The sequence below is a fragment of the Leptinotarsa decemlineata genome, unplaced genomic scaffold, assembly GCF_025532065.1.
Source record: "Leptinotarsa decemlineata unplaced genomic scaffold, Ldec_3_MD MMD2_P_RNA_scaffold_12, whole genome shotgun sequence".
Lineage (NCBI taxonomy): Eukaryota > Metazoa > Arthropoda > Insecta > Coleoptera > Chrysomelidae > Leptinotarsa > Leptinotarsa decemlineata.
Genome location: NW_027412526.1, coordinates 7,749,497 through 7,769,045, shown reverse-complemented (window position 1 = coordinate 7,769,045; position 19,549 = coordinate 7,749,497). Strand labels below are relative to the sequence as shown.

General features: G+C 32.0%; 1 protein-coding gene across 5 annotated transcripts in view; it reads left to right on the top strand.

Moving 5' to 3' along the window:
* Window positions 1-1,360: 1,360 nt before the first annotated feature.
* Iml1 (GATOR complex protein Iml1) overlaps window positions 1,361-19,549 on the top strand; it is a 73,604-nt gene continuing 55,415 nt past the window's right edge. For 4 of the 5 annotated variants that reach the window (XM_074173593.1, XM_074173584.1, XM_074173581.1 and 1 more), the window contains exons 1-8: window positions 1,361-1,545; window positions 1,991-2,343; window positions 5,467-5,876; window positions 9,407-9,594; window positions 9,645-9,841; window positions 10,767-11,047; window positions 12,573-12,772; window positions 12,869-13,168. In XM_074173593.1, the coding sequence (XP_074029694.1) occupies window positions 1,485-1,545; window positions 1,991-2,343; window positions 5,467-5,876; window positions 9,407-9,594; window positions 9,645-9,841; window positions 10,767-11,047; window positions 12,573-12,772; window positions 12,869-13,168 (1,990 nt within the window). In that variant the 5' untranslated portion in view covers window positions 1,361-1,484. The remainder of the gene's footprint in view (window positions 1,546-1,990; window positions 2,344-5,466; window positions 5,877-9,406; window positions 9,595-9,644; window positions 9,842-10,766; window positions 11,048-12,572; window positions 12,773-12,868; window positions 13,169-19,549) is intronic. The other variant, XM_074173573.1, reaches the window with a different exon arrangement.

Sequence of the window (19,549 nt, the reverse complement as noted above, 5' to 3'; positions counted from 1 at the left end):
TTGTCGAATTTCGTTTTTTGGCTCTACCGCCTTCATTTCGGATGATATAAAAAAAGCAGAGAAACTTTTAATACTGTTTCATATTTGTTATATATAATCTGATACAGATCAATTTGCAATGCGACGTTTTGTTCATTAGATTTCATTATCAGCTTCAGTTTTTGAACACGGACCTGTTTTGTAATAGACAGCTGAATGTATCATTGTAGTGGCTAGTGAAATCGACGAGTAGAACTGAAGGTTCGTATTTTGAAAAATTAGGTTGATGATAAAATCTAATGAACAAAACGTTGCATTGCAAATGGGTTCGAGAGTTCCTGTATATTTTTAATATCATTTTATATATTTTATACCATTCTAGTTTTTGGTGAATATTCCAAAAACAACCACTGATATTCTGGATCTGAAAATAGATTTATTCTAGTTTTCCAAAATAGCATCAGGTAAATAACGGGATCAGGTAAAAACACTGCCTGTGAAATGATGTCTTGCTGAACTGAGCTTCGATATGATACTTTATTGAGAGATTTTCACTGGACAGTTTGCAAAACGTGTTGGGGAAGCTATTGTATAGCGAAACACGTGTTGCGGTTTGATGACTTGTCTAGTGGAAATTTCACAATAAACTGGTATTTGAATTATGGATTTCCATCAAGTATCGTTCAGCTCCATCTCATATTTAATATGACAGTTGAAGAATCACCTTTCTATTAATTCTACGTGAATTCTTCTTTGTAGAATAGGATAACTTGATCAGCGTATTTAATGTGCTTTCCTCTAATTGAATTTAATATTCTGTTTTTGTTGTATTCGATTACATAGTAAGAAATTGCCATGAATTTGAGATCAATAATTTTATTATTCATTTAGTGATTTTGATATTCATACCAGGAAAAGTATAAATTTCAGACTGGCTCTCATGAAAAAAAAGGATGGAATCAGTAAGAATTTTTTATTTTACTATGCGACCCACTAAACGCGATGCATAAGCAACTGTGGATTAGGTTGGAATTGTGTCTCCGTGTCTCTCTAAGCTTATTGCATGTTACTTATTATTTTCAACTTTTGCATTCCGTCACAGCCTTTATGTGAAAACAAATAAATCGAAGTGTCACGACAATTGCTCTCCGGATTATCTGGGATTATTGTATTGTAGATGGACTATACTAATCATTTTTCTGATATCTCTGACTCATAACTCGAATTCATTATTTTCGATGTCAAACTCGGAAATTCCGAATTTGAACATGTATTGTGAATTGGGGCATGCTGGTCAGATAATTTTTGTGAAACTTTCTTATGAAGAATAGAAGAAGAATATTTGGGGTTATATTGTCATGTTTCTTATCTGTCAAAATGTTGAAAAGTTGTTGATAAATAATATTATTTTCAATTTTTGTTATTTTGTGATGGAAAGTACAGTTTTGAACCTTTTCATATTATGTTAACATATGAAATATAATAGTCTGAGGAATAGTTAAACAATGTCTACAACTAATGATATGAAATCATTAAGGTTGAAAGTCCATCAAAAGACTTTCAGTGGTGAGTTTTGTTGATTATCAGTAAACTAATGATGAATGATTGAAAAAGGTTACTTTGAATAAGAAACAGACTTTTTATCGTATGAGAATGGCTGATATCACATTTTGTTTTTCTGAGCCAAATTTACGACTCATTGAATACATATAAAATGGGGTTTTTCAAAGATACTGATGAAAGTCTTCTTAGAATGTATCCCAAAAAACTAGTACTAGATTTTTCAGGGGCACTCTTTATATTGGAAAATGATTTTGAAACATTGCTACAAGTGACCTGTATGTTCGTGTTATGAAAAAAATTGTAAATATGTTTCGTTTAGCTATAAGGGAACGTCTCATCACTCGTGACTCACCCTCTGTAATGAAATATATTCTCAAGGGTGGATAAGTATTTACTTGAATTCAAAATGAGTTTCAGTACTGTGAAACTAAACTATTTTGTATTCCAGAGGAAGATCTGATCATAAATCAAAAAGATTATCCGGAGGCCAAGAAAAATGACATTGTTGAAATATACCATCCATACACGGAGGAGGACAACCAGAAAAACAAAAGTAAATCAGAGCCTGAAGAAGATTATCCCAGGCTGTTGCTTCAAATCAAAGCGTTTTCTGATGATGTTTTGCAAACACAGACCATCAGCGTGGAACAGAGCATCGTAACTGCTTTTGGATTACAAACCTTCAAAAATGTGATCGTTAATATTGTTAATCCAGCGGACGTCGCCTTGGATTCGATAGAACTGACTTTCAAAGACCAATACATGGGGCGATCAGAGATGTGGAGGTTGAAAAATAGTTTGGTAAGAGTCGAGATGAGATGAAATTGTATGTTTTCAAAATGTAGGAATTCGGGTTTTTTTTGCAGATCACCTTATAGAAAGAACTCAAATTATTAGAGTTAATAACTTCATGTCCACATATGTAGTAGTGTTCCTTAAGGTTCTTACTTGGGCCCACTATTGCTCAATGTATTCAATTATTTTATTTGCCTATGACCTCAAGTTATTCACTAGGATAATGTCTTGTGATGATGCCTCATGAATGTCGATAAACACCATTTTATGAGAATTTATCTTTTTAAAATGCCACTATTCTTTGAATACAATATTAATATAACTTGGTAATGGATTCTGTTTCCAACATCAGACTTAGGTGTCGTTTTAGAAACTAACTTGAGTTTCAATAGGCATATTTCCTCCATCATAAACAAGGCCCTAAAGATTTTGGGATTTATCAAAACTTTTACTGCTGATTTCACAAACTTTGAATCCCTGAAAACATTATATTATGCCTTTGAAAGAGCACATCTTGAATACTATATACTTATCTGGAATCCACTTTAAAACGTTCATTTACTAAATATTGAACTAGTCACAATTTTTTTAATTATGTCAATTTCAAGCTCCGTATTTACTTCAACTACCAGTACTGCGAGCAGTACATCAACTTGTCTCAGGAGAAGACCCAGAGATTTATCTATTCTTCATTAAATTTTCAGTGATGAACTGAATAATCCTAATTTGCTTTCGAAAATGCAGTTTCAAGTTTCTTCTCGAACCCATCGGTTCATACAGTTTGCCATTCTTGTGACATCAATTACTTAAATCTCAACACTAGCAATACCTTATAGTTTTTGGAAAGTTAGTTTTTAAGCATTTCCTGTAGTCAGGTCCTGTACCCGTTGTGAATAAATTTATTATTATGAAAATCATACTTTTTCCAGATTGTTATAAACAAAGAAATCTATACCAACTTTTTGCTAAGTTAATGAAGGTATATCCGTGAAGCAAAAGTGATTCTGAAGCGCTAAAATTCCTGTATTAAAAAAAAAGTAATACAAAACATCAGGTTCATATTACTTGAGAAGCAGTAATTTGGTAGAGAGCATTGTGAACTTTGTGAAAAATATTGTGATTTTTTAAATTTAATGTTCATGAATTATTAACATAGTTTACAAAAGAATAATTGATGTAATGCATGTTTTTCCTACTATTCAGAAGCCGTCTGATTTGTCCAGCTCTAAGCCTACAGAAAATACTACAACCCTGTGGGCATACTGTGTTTTCCCCCCTTTTTTTCTGGCACATTTGTGAGCTTTTTTGTTGCCTGAGTATCCTGCCATCCAGTGACGGCTCGTGCGTTGGAGAACAGGGGAGGCTAAAGTCATAAAGACTATATACACACAGAAAAGCCCGCCGGAGGCGCAAACATTTTTTGGGGTATCGCACCTATTTAAAGCAAAATACGTAATATTTGCATAAATGCAAACAAAAATTGTATATTACCCAAAATTATATGTATAAAACTGACCATTAAAAATATAAATAAACTCTTCTCAGTCAATAAATAATACTTTTCTCTTCTAATATAACAGTTTTGTTAAAAATTGCTACAAATATTTTATGAGCACAAGTACTTAATTATGCAGGTCTAAACATTTTATTGTCCAGCAAGAACCAACGGGGAGGTGAGAGTCGTGTCTTGCCAGGAAAGAAAAGGAAGGATGGGATAGGTAGGAAGGAAGGTTAAATCTGGTTTGTTTAAGTGAATTCACAAGGCACCCGCAAACTACTTTTAATCGGCGGTCATTCAGGTTCATTTTGAAAGGTGTATTTTGGATAGGAAGGAAAAAATGTTTGCTAAACAATTTTAATTTACCAGACGAAAATATATGCTCCTTAGATTTAAAATGTCTGTAGAACGAGGTAAATTTTTTAAATAGGAGTATCCTAATTTAGACCACGTTTGGTTTTCGGTTTGTACGGAAAATAAAACACAGGGCCAACAAAAAAGTTTTTCTCGTTTAATGGAGCCGGTTAACCAATCGCATTTATCGTACCAACTAATATTAAATCCTCGATTTTGTCGATTATCTGACGCTTTAGTTGAAATCAAATTTGGTTGAGGCCTTCCCAGAGTTTTAATGTAAAATTTTTTATCATAAGATAAAGACTCAAAATTATTTGTCAACAACCAATGGACTATATCGTCAGATTTTTTAATTTCGTCCAACTTATCCATAATAAATGGAAAAAACAGAGAAGTGAAAACCTGAAAACACCTTAGAAATATTACCAAAAAGCACTACTATAATACAATACTGCCTGTTTTATACACTAATGACAAATATTATCATGAAACACTAAAACGATTTACCAAAATATTTTTCAGTCCCGGTCCGTCACGGCATTCCGTCCTAATAATTAAATAAAAAACAAACGCAGTCGTACACTAACGGAGACCAACTGGAGGCTAGCCTCCTCTAACTCTATAATTTCTGCAACTAAAATTACAAATCGGGACGTATGTCGCTGGTTGAATCAGTCTCGCAGAGCTTGTGTTTTTTATAGCGGTCAGAGGCTTGGCTCCCTTGCAACGTATAGCATTTATTATTTCGGGTTGGTTTATTCGTTATACGTTCATGGGCGGTTTGTTTGAGGTTTGTTGATGCAGGATACAGTGTGGTACGTACTACGTAGTGAGTGTTAGTGTTTTTTCAGGCATATTATGTGTTTATATTAAAAATTAATGGTAAGGTAATGATTCCCAAGCATTAAAAAAAAATCATAATTATTTGTCAATATCTTTCAATTTATTGCGATGAATAGCCTCAAATTTTATGGGGAGGCTAGGCCTCCCTTGCCTCCTCTGACGAGCCGCCGCGCCTGCCATCTAGTATAGAGTCGAACAGTTCCTTTCTGCCAATTTTGTTAGTTCTTCACAGTACTCCCAAACCAGAATCAATGTAACGTTCGGGTTCGTCACAAGTGTAGCCTGGCTGTCATTTTGTTGGGACCTCAAATTAATGTTCTAGGACTGACGTCTATTGACATAGCGGTTAATTGATAATCAGTATATATTGTAATAATGGAAATCATAAGTTGGAAAAATTAACAAAAATAATAATAAACAAATTTTTTCAGGTCAATACTTGTGCTTACATGAACAAAAAAATAGAGTTTTGTGGAGGGGCCGTGAGATGCCAAGTTTACGAAATGTGGGCCCAAGGCGATAGAGTAGCCTGTGGTGTAATCACCGATGACACCAAAGTGGTCTTTCGTTCGTCTACCTCGATGGTTTACCTATTTCTGCAGATGTCCTCAGAAATGTGGGACTTTGACATTTATGGTGACTTGTATTTCGAGAAGGCTGTCAATGGCTTTTTGGCAGATTTATTCATGAAATGGAAGAAGAACGGTAGCAATCATGAAGTGACTATTGTTCTCTTCTCCAGAACTTTTTACGAAGCTACCAACTTGGAAGAATTTCCTTTACACATGAGAGAGTGTTTGCAGAAAGATTACAAGGGAAGGTACTATGAAGATTTCTACAGGTGAGAACTGGCGGGGGTAAATGATTAAAGGAAAAAACAAGTCTTTATTGAAACAGGTACGAAACCCATTTACAGGACACCTCATACAGCAATCGGTGAACAATACTAATATTAATGGGAAAATTGTTTTCCTAAACGGAAAATAAAGATTAAAAAAAATAAATAAATCTTGGATTACACAGGGCATCAAAGTTTCTGCGACCAACTTGAGATCGCTACACTCAATACAAAAATAGTTTCCGATAACTTTTTTATAACATTTTTCAACAAATTTCGTCAAATTTACAGGCGGGTACTTAAACATGCAAAAGAAATTCATTACAAGAGTAGAATAAACAAAGCTGATAATAAAATCAAGGAAAACTGGGCCGTAGTGAATAGTCTAAGAAATAAATCAAATTCAATTCCAGAACACGTTAATATAGATTCGGAACACTCAATAATTTTTACTGCACAATTGCTCAAAAACTAACTTCATCCCTTGTTCCTACTTCAAATCCTATGGATTATTTAAATAATGTAAATATGCCCAACAACTTTCATTTTGAAAACACAAATTTATTAGAGCTGAAAGAAATCTTGCAAGAAAATAAAAACAAAAATGCAACAGGCATTGATGAAATTTCAGTAAAAATTTTTAATAACCTTCCCGATTCCTCTTTGAATATAGTGATGGCTATAATAAATCCTTTTCCCTTGGAAATTGTCTAAAAACAGCTCTTGTAATTCATATTTTCAAAGGTGGTAATGCAGAAGATCCAAATAACTTCAGAACTATTTCCATGCTCTCAACACTCTCAAAAATCATAGGAAAAATGGTGAAAAAAGAGGTATTAGCTTTTCTTTATAAATACAATATTTTAACCAACTGTAAAATTGGCTTTCAGAAGGCAAAAGTCACAAATGATGCAATCTTTTCCTTTCTTGAACATGTCTACACACATCTCAACAATGGTGAGGCCATAGCTGCAGTATTCTGTGATTTCTCCAAAGCTTTTGATTGTGTAAATCATGAACTTCTTTTGCAAAATTTGAACTACTATGGCTTTAGAGGAGTGTGTAATGACTGGTTCAGGTCTTACTTGAGTGATAATAAAACAGTCAGTGAGATCAAACGAAAAACTATCACACACTCAGGACATATCATGGGGCGTTCCACAAGGATCAGTACTGGGCCCGATTCTTTTCCTTATTCCGCTCAATTCAAGAAATTTTTAAGATCTTTGGGGATGACACCACGCTCCTTTGGCATGGAAAAAATATTTCTAATATGAAAGAAACTATCTCTAGTGATTTAGAAGTTGTGAAAAAATGGTGTGCTTTAATATTAAAAAAACAAACCTACTCACCTACAGCTGTAATATTAACAATTTATAGTTGAATGGACAAATTCTTGAGAATAAAAACCAATCCAAATTCCTGGGAATCTTCATGGATAACAAATTAAAATTTGTTCAAGATATTTCAGCTTTGAATAAAAAATTGGCATCAGGATGTTATGCACTTCAACTAGTTTCAAATGAACTGAGTTCATCCACAACAAAAATGGTATATCATTCCCTGATTGAGTCCCACCTGAGATATGGTGTTGCCTTCTGGGGATTTTGCAGTCAACAACTTTTTCATTCAGTGTTTGTTTTGCAAAAGCGAGCATACTGGAAACTGTTTGCCTGATTGACAAAAAACATAATTTGGTTGGAACTCCGGAACATATAAATTACAAAACCCGGCAAGTAACTGAATATAAAATACATATTCCTGTTCTAAAAACAAGCCAGACAGAGTATTCTTCAATTTATGAAAATAAAGAGCTGTATAATCACATACCTTATGAAATTAGAAAGGAAAAAAGCTATAAAATGTTCAGAAATCTTGTTAAAGATGCTCTTGCAACTAAAGCGTACTACAATCTTGATGAATATCACAATGGAACTTTGTTGTGATTTAATATAGGTGTTTTTTTGTTGTTTATATTGACACCTATACTTTAAATATATTTTATACTGAGATATATCTTATTTTATTGCCGTGATATGTGAACTTATGTTCAAATTGTGTATATTTGTTAGTTACATTTTTTGAAAGGCACTTTTTTTCATAAACATTATTTTGTCTACAAACTTTGTTAAATTTTGTTTTCTATTGTTATATTTATCTATTAGATATGTGAACTTAGTTTTGCTCAAATTGTGTTTCTAGGTAATTGTGTTTTTGAATTGTTTTTTTTTCTTTTGTTCTTTGAAGTGCTATACTCGTATATACCAGATTTTTTAACAAGCTTTATCAATAAGATTGTATTTTCTTGGACAATAAAGTATATGTCTATCTATCTATCTATAAAATAATTTGATATGTAGATATGTATTACAGAAAATATACTTTATTTGTTTCCTAAACAGTCTAATGGGTGAAAATATTTGTATTTCATCACACATTCGATTGAATTTATTGCATAATAAATTGGAGATTTGCTTGAAATACTTGCTCTTGCTGTAGGTGCATATAAGCGTGGTACATTTCTAGTCTTCTAACTTGGTACATAAAAGCACAATTAGGATAATAACTCTAGACAATCGATGAGGTGGTTTATGAATTTGTATATAAATACACATGAATAGTAGGTTCTACGGTTTTCTAACGGTAAGAGTCAAAATATATTCAACCTTGACCTTCCACGAACTAATTTGACTAGTACGACGAAGTCTTTATATTATAAAGGTTTGAATGAGTATAATAAACTCCCACCTTTGTAGGAGTTATACTGATAGCTACTTCTTTGCATAAAGTTTGCATTTTTTGTATCAAGATGGCGAAGTAGATGGTCAAAAACTTTTTTTTCCATTCAATAAATGTTTTCAAAAAAAACCTCATCGACTATATAAAATCTCACCCCTGTATTTTTTCATCTGTTCTGTAATATATTTGTTATGTATATCTAATGTTTATTAAACCATCTTGAAATCATTGCAAAATTATTTTTATTATTGTTTTTTCTAATATTATTTCATCATTTTTGTTATTACTTTGTTATCAATTACTTGTACACACTAATAATTATGTGAAATGAATATTTCATAATAATATATGTATATTAGGATGTCCTAAAGAAATCAATAAATATTATTATTATTAATAGATCATTTGTGATGGAATTGGCTAATACTTGATGAACATCCATTCATTGAGAGTTTTTCACTGACAATTTACAAAACCATAAATATTCGCAACACTTGGGCAGATTTCACGCTAATGCTTGATAAGGATTAATTATTTATTTTATTTATAAACATATAATTGGCCAGTGATCAGAATAGATCTGGTGTTATGGCCTACAAAGTATTTTTCGATTAATATAATCTTGTAGTTATTTATAACAATAACAAAATAATAAAAACAAAAAGTATGTATATAAAAAAAATAAAAAATCTGAAGATGGACTTTAAAGGTGAAAAAATAAAAAAATGAAAAATAAAATAAAAAATAAAAATAATAAAACATATCTAACTACCATTTTTATTGGAATTTTCCAGGGTTGCTGTTCAAAACGAACGCTATGATGACTGGAGTGTTGTTTTGGTGCAGTTGAGGCGTATTTTCCAGGACTATCTGAAAATTGTTCTCAAATACCATTATCGAGAAGGAGTTATGATACCTAATGCTACAAATAGCACTGCTGCGCAGGGGAACTTTTTGGAAGTTCTCAATATGTCTCTGAATGGTGAGTCTTCAGAAGTTATAACAATTTTTGTTACATAAATACTTTTTCAGTATTTGAGAAGCATTATTTGGATCGTAGCTCTGATCGTACGGGACAGTTGAGTGTTGTAATTACTCCAGGTGTAGGAGTTTTTGAAGTCGATCGGGAGTTGACAAACATTACAAAACAGAGAATTATAGATAATGGTGTTGGCAGTGATTTGGTTTGCGTTGGGGAACAACCGTTACATGCTGTACCATTGTTGAAGGTAACATTTTGTTTTTTAATATTTCGACAATATTATAATAGACTCATTATTTTTCTTACATTTTATGTTGATACCGAAACGTATTACAACTTTTCTGAACCATTGAGTTTGTACAACATAATTAAAGACTAGTTCAAAAAACTAACCTTCTCAGAAATACTTCTTAAGTTATAATTTTGAACTTTATATCTTCAACAGAAAACTCAAACTCTATGTGTATCAAACGACAAATATTGAAATCAAAATAAGTCTGAAGATTGATACGTGGGATGTTTCTTCCCCGTTTTTTGGGGCTTTGTTCATGAGATGGAGCTAATAATAATACTTTATTTTCCATGTAGACAATATACATTGTATAGGAATAGTCAATAAAAGAAGTAAAAATAAAGACAGAGTATAAGAAACATACAAGTAGAAAACATCTGTTACTAGTTAATACATCTTTCTCTTTGGCGAAGATTTCATTCATGAAAAATGCTTTCAAAAATGAAAATGCTGTCAAGAAGGAATTTCCTGAGCTCAAAACCATTACTCAGATATAATTTTAATTCAATGATAATACCATCTACATTGGATAAACAGAATGTTACCTCAAGGAACGAATTTTAGAAGACAAAAGAAAAACATGTATGTACATATATTGAATATAACAAGTATTACACTTTTGTGAAGTGTTCAGTGAAAATCTTACAATAAAATGTTACTTAAATTATATTATCCTAGAATTTCACCAAGTATCCGCAAATTTCATCACATATCTGCACATATATTTTGATTCCAAAATGAGCATTACTACTATTATGAATTCGTACAGCACAGCTTCAAATTTTTTTGTTGATTATGTAAAAATAAAGCAAAGTACCAAAAAATTTAAATGATCAATCATTCATTTCAAGCCAAATGAGCAATTATATAAATATTTCAGTTTCACAATAAAGATACTCATCTAAACATACCAGATGACTACTCCATGCCGCACTGGATCAATTTATCATTTTACTCGACAAATAAAAAAATCGCCTATTCCAATTTCATCCCGAGAATAAAATTGCCACCACCTTTACCGGACTCCGAAGTCAAAAAAGATTCTCCCAGAACAAAACTTCACCCTGAAGACGAATGTATTCACAGCACTTTCTTCGATTATGATGCCTTTGACGCGAAGATATTCCAGATGCCTCCTGCTCATCTCACAACAGAAACTAGGTGAGTATTTTGCCAGAAATAGATAGATAGATATATTTATTTGATTATGTTATAAAATACATTTATGACAAGTCAGAAAAACAAATAGGTGCAAGGTACAAAGTTTTCCATAAAATAAAATAAACAGTAAAAATTTGTAACAAGTTTACGGGGTACATTATAACATATTCAAATTAAGTGTGGAGGTTCAGCGAGCATCATCTTAAACTTGAGCAATGCAAGAACATATATAAAATTTTTGAGAAAGAAAGTTTTTGGTTTTCTACTACTCCATCTTGATACAAAAAAAAAGGATGAGTGAATTTTTCAAAGAATGGAAGGAAGTAATCAATTTGAATATAAGTAATTCTATACATGGATGTGTAGATCATGCAAAGAAATAACTTTCAGACACAAACTGAAAGAAAGTCCTCCTGAAACAGCTACTTTTATATAAACTATGAATTACACGAAAGAAAAAAATTCTTTCGAAACAAATACTTCTATATGAACACTGAATTATACAGAAGATACTTTTCTCTACTCAGTTTGTATTTCAAACATTCGTTGTGGAATAAAAATCAGATATCATTCACATGAGTTCTACTTTGAATGAATGGTAATAAATTGTACTTACATGGAACACTGTCACCCTCACTGGTATACACCGATGTTTCGCCTTAAAACACTTGCCCCAAGGCTCTTCAGTACCAAATTGGATAACATTATAGAAAATACACACAATTCATTCACGAATTACGATTTTTTAATGTCACGGAATAAGCTTGATCTGCTTATGTCATCAATGACATCGTAATGACATTCATTCACCTAATTGATTTAATCCCAGCCAAGTGGAATCTTATTTGAATTTAAGGGGTTATATTTTTAGAAGTGATTAATTTTTGGGAAAGAAAGTTTTTGGCTTTCTACTACTCCATCTTGATACAAAAAAAAAAGATGGAGTAATAAATAGAAAGCCAAAAACTTTCTTTCCCAAAAATTAATCACTACTAAAAATATAACCCCTTCAATTCAAATATATTAAATAAAAAACAAAAGAATCAAAAGCAACAATGATCTACTAGTCAACAACCAGTTTTATGAGTATAATACAAGGGGTAGAAATGACTTACACCTGAGCATGGTAAGAACGAAAAAAGGATTATGAATGTAATCCTTTTACACAGGCTATAAAAGTCTTCAATGGATTACCTGTCCTTATACGTGAGTTGCCGAGCTATAGTTCATTCATCAATAGTTTGAAAGAACATCTGAGCCTTGAGGGACATGTCTGATACGTTGATACTATGAGCTTTGAGTGGTTCCCTAGTTTTTGTGTTTCACTTGTCATGTTGAATGTTTGTGAATCCCGAGACCAGCATTTTTGCTGATTAGGGCGAATAAGAACATATTTTATATTTATAGTGTCTTAACTGTTGAACTGTACTCTGTTGTTATTTTTTAATAAAAAATAAAAACAATAAAAAAGACGAGAGTTACGTATGTTGTGATATGCCATTGAAACTTTCCTTAACAATTTCAGTTCGCTTCACAATAGAATTCCTCCACGCTACAAAAGGTCCTCGGGTAGTTTGTTAGACTCCCAAGAGATCATCAAAGGTCAAAGGAGGAGAAAGTTATCTGATCCAGATATAATGATTAGAAGTAATTCAAATCCACGTTCCGAACCAATCGCTATACCTCCTACAGCTAGTAGTCCTGTTGGGTCTCATTATCCCGAAGGTGAGTGTGAAACTTTGTCATGAGACTTTCCTACTGTCAACCTCATCATTTTTGTCTCGAAATATCAATAATCAAGATATTTTCTTTAATTTCCAGAAAAAGAATTGTCCCCGCCAATCCGAATGGTTGTGGGCTCGGAGGGATCACCTCCCTTAGAATCCAGGGCGCTGATAAACCCTTTCGACCCATCCCACGTCACTATCAAACTCACCTCAAATCGTAGGAGATGGACGCATATATTTCCTAAAGGTCCAACGGGAGTTTTGATACAGCAGCATCACTACCAAGCCGTTCCTGCTCAGAAAGACAAGGATATCGAGGGGAATGAGAATGGAGATAATCACGTGAACCCTCAGGGTCCCAGGTCCTATAATACATTAACTGCTTTGCAGGAATGTGAGTTCAAATTTGTTTGTTTCGATTACTGCTGTATGAGGTTAATAAGTGGGGTACTATTTTCAACAAGTGGCCCTAGCGTTTTCATCATTAAATGCCCAACTTCTCATAATGTCTTGAGGGAAACTTATTTCAGATCAGATCAAAAAAAGGATTAAACTCTTTACAAGTAGCTTAAGAATCAGTTGAATGGAAAGTGGCTTATGACGAAAACAGCAACATAAATAAAATAACAGAATTTATTAACATGACTTACAGTTCTCTTGTAAATCAAGTTTGCCCACTAAAACAAATCAATACCGGGGACAAAAGACCAGTAACATTTTTCAACAACAAATTAAAACAAATGAGAGAAAACCTCCAGATGTTATTTATTTATTTTTTTTATTATTTATTTAATTATTTTACGGAATCACCCCCATTTGAGAATAAAATTAACAATTATATAATAAAGTAATATACTACATTTCATTAACTTAAGTTATTATAAAATACATATCATAATACTACCATGCAGTTGAGAGATTGTTTTTGAATTTGCTGAGAGATATACCAGTTACTTCCAATTTTCTTTCATTAATAAGTCGAAGTGTACGATCAACAGGGTTATGTAAGCCATAATTTGTAGAATGAAACCGTAAGTGAAACAAATCGCTGGTCCTTAGAATTCTGTTTGGGACATTGAAATTAATATTTTCTAGAATTTCAGAAGCAACAATTAAGCCATTCAGTAACTTGTATATGAAAATTAGATCAATTTTTTCCCACCTTTTTCTCAACAGATTGAAATTAAGGATTTCTATAATGTTGCTATAATCATGGTCAATAACAGGTATACTCATTCTATGAGCACAAAATCTTAGGAATTTGTTTTGAACTCTTTCAAGAGTAAGATTGTGATTGTCATAAAATGGAGACCATATCATTGAGCCATAATCTAATATTGATACTACCAAAGACAAGTAAACTTAAGACTTGAAGGGATAGATGTTTACCATGTCGTAGAATAAATCCAGGACATTTTGCCACCTTTACCACAATATAGTTCAAGTGGTCTAAAAATTGAAGTTGTTCATCAAAAAAAACACCCAGATCCTTCACAGACGAAACATAAGATAATCCATGGCCATTAATTACATAAGAAGTATCAAATTTTTTATTTCTTTTGTAAAAACTTATAAAACAGCATTTTGCGATATTCAACTGTAAATTATTCTCAAAGCACCATGTAACCAATCTATCTAGGTCATCTTGCATTAGTGTTGAATCATATAGTGATCTTATTGGCATGAAAACTTTGAGATCATCTGCGAACATAAAAAAATCAGTATGATGGAAACATTCAACAATGTCGTTAATAAAGATATTGAATAACATAGCGCAGTGAGAACCCTGAGGTACCCCTGATGGTAGTATTAGAGCTGCAATTGGAATGCCTGAACACGACAATGCATTTAAAGATTACAAAAAGCAATCCCATGTGCAAATTATCTAAATTTTTTCACATAGCAATTATCAAACAAAATATATACAACTGAAGAACTTATATACAGAAGTAGTAAAACGGGCAAAAATGGGATATGACAACAACAGAATTATAAATGCAGAAAATATTAATAAGGAAACTTAGAAAATTATCAATGAAAATAGAATTTAAATAAAAAATAATGATACTTTAGAACTAACAATCAATGGTAATACTACTACAGATAAAACAACAATAAGTAACCTTCTCAATACATTTTTCATTGACATAAAAACAAATCAACCTAATACAAATGAATTGAAATTATCTCCTTTGTCATACAACAGCTTATTCTTATATCCAACATCACATATAGAGATCCAAGAAATCATTAATAAAACCACTTAAACTACAGCCTTAGGAATAGATGATATACACGGTAAATCTCCTAAAACTGTCGATGACATAATTTGTCAACCTCTTTCATTTATTGTAAATAAATCTTTATGTGACTGCATATATCCAGAATCACTGAAAACATCAAAGTCTATACCCATATATAAAAACAAGGGCACCAAAAAGACGTAACCAACTATAGAAATATCTGTTTGCAATCGCAAATTGCCAAAGTTATCGACTGTGTCTATTATTTGCGACTTCGTAAATTTGTTGAACACTATAAACTCATACCAGAATGTCAACATGGTTTTAGACAGCAAAAATCAACATCATCTGTCATATTCGAAATGTGTGACAACATCTACTAAAACCTCAATGATAAAAAATTTCCAATTGGTTTATTCTTTGATCTATCTCGGGCATTCGATACAGTTGACCACAGTTTATTACTTGAGAAACTGTATAGAATTGGAATAAGAGGAGTAGCCAATGACTGGGTAGCATCATATTTATGCCAAAAGTCGCAAATAGTGGTAATAGATTAAATAAAATCGCAACCAGCTTCTGTCCACAAGGCTCAACAAGGCTCAACATTGGCTACACTTCTCTTTATAATATTTATGAGTGATATTGAAAATTCATGTGTATCTCCACGAAAACTATAATATATGCTGATGATACCGATCAAATTGTAGCAGAAAATTAACTACTCCTCTCTGTTCAAGCTGCGAATAAAACTGCTGGTGAATTTTCACAATGGTGCACAAATAAAGATCTACTTGTTAATTAATGTAAATAAAACTGTTTTCATGAATTATCATTAAAAGAATCTTACTAATGTTCATTGTTCACTAATAAAAAAACATCACAGATCTTTAGAGCAGGTGAATCAATATAAGTATCTAGGGTTAGTAATTGATCAGAAGTTAACTTGACGAAAACACGCAGATTATCTACTAACAAAACTGAGTAGAGTCTGCTTCATAATAAGACAACTACATGGAACAGTATCTCTAGAAGTACTCAAATTGGCCTATTTCGGATTAGTACAATCTAATATCTCAAATGAGTTAATATTCTGGGCAAACTCAGCATACCTAACAAAAGTGTTTGTTATCCAAAAAAAAAATAATTAGATGTATCGCTGGCATACATTGTAGACAATCATGCAAGACAGTTTTTAAAGATCCAGCTATTTTAACACTACCGTCTTTATATATTTTGCTCACAACTATGAATATCAAAAGAAATAAATCACACCATACAAAAAACAGTATGATACATGATCACAATACTCGCAGAGGAAATGAACTGAGACTACCTTACTCACGATTAGCCCTTGGGCAAGACTCGGCAAGCTATCAAGGAGTCATATGTTATAACAAAGCAACTAGGTTACTAGGAAATATTGAAAATTATAATACATTCAAAAAAGGTTTAATTGACCTTCCCCTAGAAAATGCCTTTTACAATGTCGAAGAATTTTTAGATTTGAATGTATAAGCTGCTTTTTCTTCAGTTTGTGTGACTAGTCTGATAAATATTGTACCAGTAATGGATATGTTATATGTGTATATTTTAATGATATACAAAAATTCTATACAAAATGCCAAAAATTTTTTATGATAATTTCATTAATGAACTAAGTAATAAATCCAAGGATGCTTGGAAGTTAATTAACTATGAGCGAAATTTAAACAAAAAACTTTCAGCCTCAAGCAGCATTTCCTCTGATGAATATAAACTCTTTTTCACAAATATAGCTGAACAAACTGTAAAATATCTACCCTCCTGCAACATTAATGCTCTAACTTACCTGTTTACACTCCCCAAACGTGGTACTTCTATATTCCTTAGTCCAGTTACTGAGGTTGAAGTTGAACAAGCAATAATTAATTTAAAAAACTCTGCTTGCTTGGACCTTGTCTCTGGTCCATTGACTGTTCTTTTCAACCTTTGCCTCTGTGAAGGACTATTTCCAGACTTCTTCTAAGGAAGTAAAGTTATTCCCATATTCAAAAAGGGTGATCCAAATATTCCAGGTAACTATAAACCCATATCTATCATTCCTATCTTTAGTAAAATTTTTGAGATGCTAATTAAAGATGGCTCAATTTGCTTTCTAAATGCTCATTCAGTACTTGATAAAAATCAATTTGGATTTAGGTCTAACAAATCAATAACCCAAGCTGTGATGGCTATAGTTGATACAATAATAGAGTATATTGAAAAGGGGCTAGTGTCTGCTCTAACTGTATGAGATATAAGTAAGGATTTTGACAGTGTAAATCATGAGCTCCGACTAGGTCGATTGGAATATTACGGAATACGTGGCAGAGCTTTAGAGCTAACGAAAATCTACTTATGTGGGAGAAAAAAAGTTGTTTATACATCTGGAAATTCTAGCACATGTAGATCCATTTAGCACCGTGTACCACAAGGGTTCATACTGGGACCAGGTCTTTTCGTGGTATATGTTAAGGGTATTTTTAATTTCTTACTTCCGAGCTTATCTTTTTGCTATACAGATGATGTATCAACGATAGAAGCAGACTCAAATGTTAACGACTTAATGGACCTATGTTTTAGAACAGGTAATGATCCTGAAACTTCATTCACTTCAAATTATCTCAAACTAAACAGGGATAAGACACAGAAATTATGATATGGGGTTTAAAATTGATGACATGTTAAATTGGGAAGCTCATGTTGCTGGTCTGTGCAAAAAACTTTCGACACAACTTTTCCTACTAAGACAGTTGAAAATGTGTCTTAGTCAAAGTATGGTATTACATACATACTTTTCTCTTTTTAACAGCTACCTGACATATGGCATACATTTATGGAGTCAGTTTTCACATGCAATTAAAGCCTTTCATATGCAAAAAAAGCAATCCGGATCATAGCCAATGTTTCTTACAGAGAACACTGTCGTTCTCTATTTCAAAAACTCAAAATTCTACCCTTGCCATGTATTTTTATACTCTGTAACATTCTAGAGATTCACAAAAATAATACTAAGTACCTTACAAATGCTGACTTTCATAATTACCCTACTTGAAGAGGTGCACACGTGAGGCCTCAATTTTATAGACTGGATCTATTAGCTCGAAATTCACTCAACTTATGTTTATAAAATAAAATACCAACAGACATTACCGGTCTGAGTTATAACCGTTTCAAGGCTAGAGTAATGCATTCACTATTAAGGCACTGTTTCTACTACATCGACGAATATTTGAATTGTGAGACATTAATCTTTTAATATGTTAAACGTGTTTTTACATTTTCATTTCCAAAAATAACTATTTTAGATGTAGTTAATGTGATGAAATGAACTTATTACTATTACATATTTCATGTAACTTGCAGAGTATTTTATTTCTCTAGATATTACGGTTATGAGAAATCATCAATACAAGATCTGTTGGTAAATGAGTTGGTAATTGGGAAATTTTCATTTTTCTCAAGCAAAAATCTATTTATATATTTAACGGCAAAGCCAATTTACAAAAACATATTTACCAAAGTGTGAGAAACTACAAATTATTTTTGAATGTTCATGTCTAATGTGTACATTACGATTTACAATTTTACAAAACATTTAGCGAAGTGTGAAATACAAAATATTAATGAATCCTTATGTCTAGTGACTGTAATACCAAAAAAGTAAACAAATCTGGTACTTACAAGGAGAAAGATGTAACAAATCTGGTACTTACAAAGAAAATGGTAAGGTAAAGAAAAGTTTTGGAAACGCTAAAGCGTTGATTTTTAAAAACACATGAAACAGATCTAAGTTACTTATTTTAAAATTGATTACTTTCTTCCTTTCTTTGGAAGATTCCCACATTTTTTGTACCAAGATGGAGTAGTAGAAAGCCAAAAACTTTCTTTCCCAAAGATCTAAGTTATTATGATATTGATTTCCCAGCTTCAGAATACGAGGAATCGGACTGTTCAAAGCTTAATTGGCATGGAAAAAATTTATACAAAAAAATATCAGGATTTCTCGTATCTTTTCGTTTGATATGAAAAGTTATTAGTTGAAGTAGTTCTTAAGTAGTTATTAGTAGAGTTTATCTCACTATTTATTATTTCGAAGAGAAAATTCAAGTTCATAGAAATTCTCCGATCTTCCAATGATTTTATATTTAACTTGGTTAAAAGTTGACTGTACTCAAATTCATTTCGTTGAATACCAAAGTAGAAAGCACAATTCCTCGAGAACATTCTCAATCAAATTGATATTTATATTATAGTATGGGTCCCATATAACCGAACAATATTCAAGAATGGATCTTACGAGCGCACAATATAAAATCTTTTTTGTTTTAATTGAAAAATCAGTAGAAATTCTCAACACAAAACCTAGCATTTTGATAATAATAATAATATAATAATAATATTTTATTGGTTCTTCTGGATCATAACTCAATGATATAGAACAAGTCAGTGTAATATGATATAAATAAACTTATAAAAAAGAAAAAATTATGAATATATAGGATATGAAC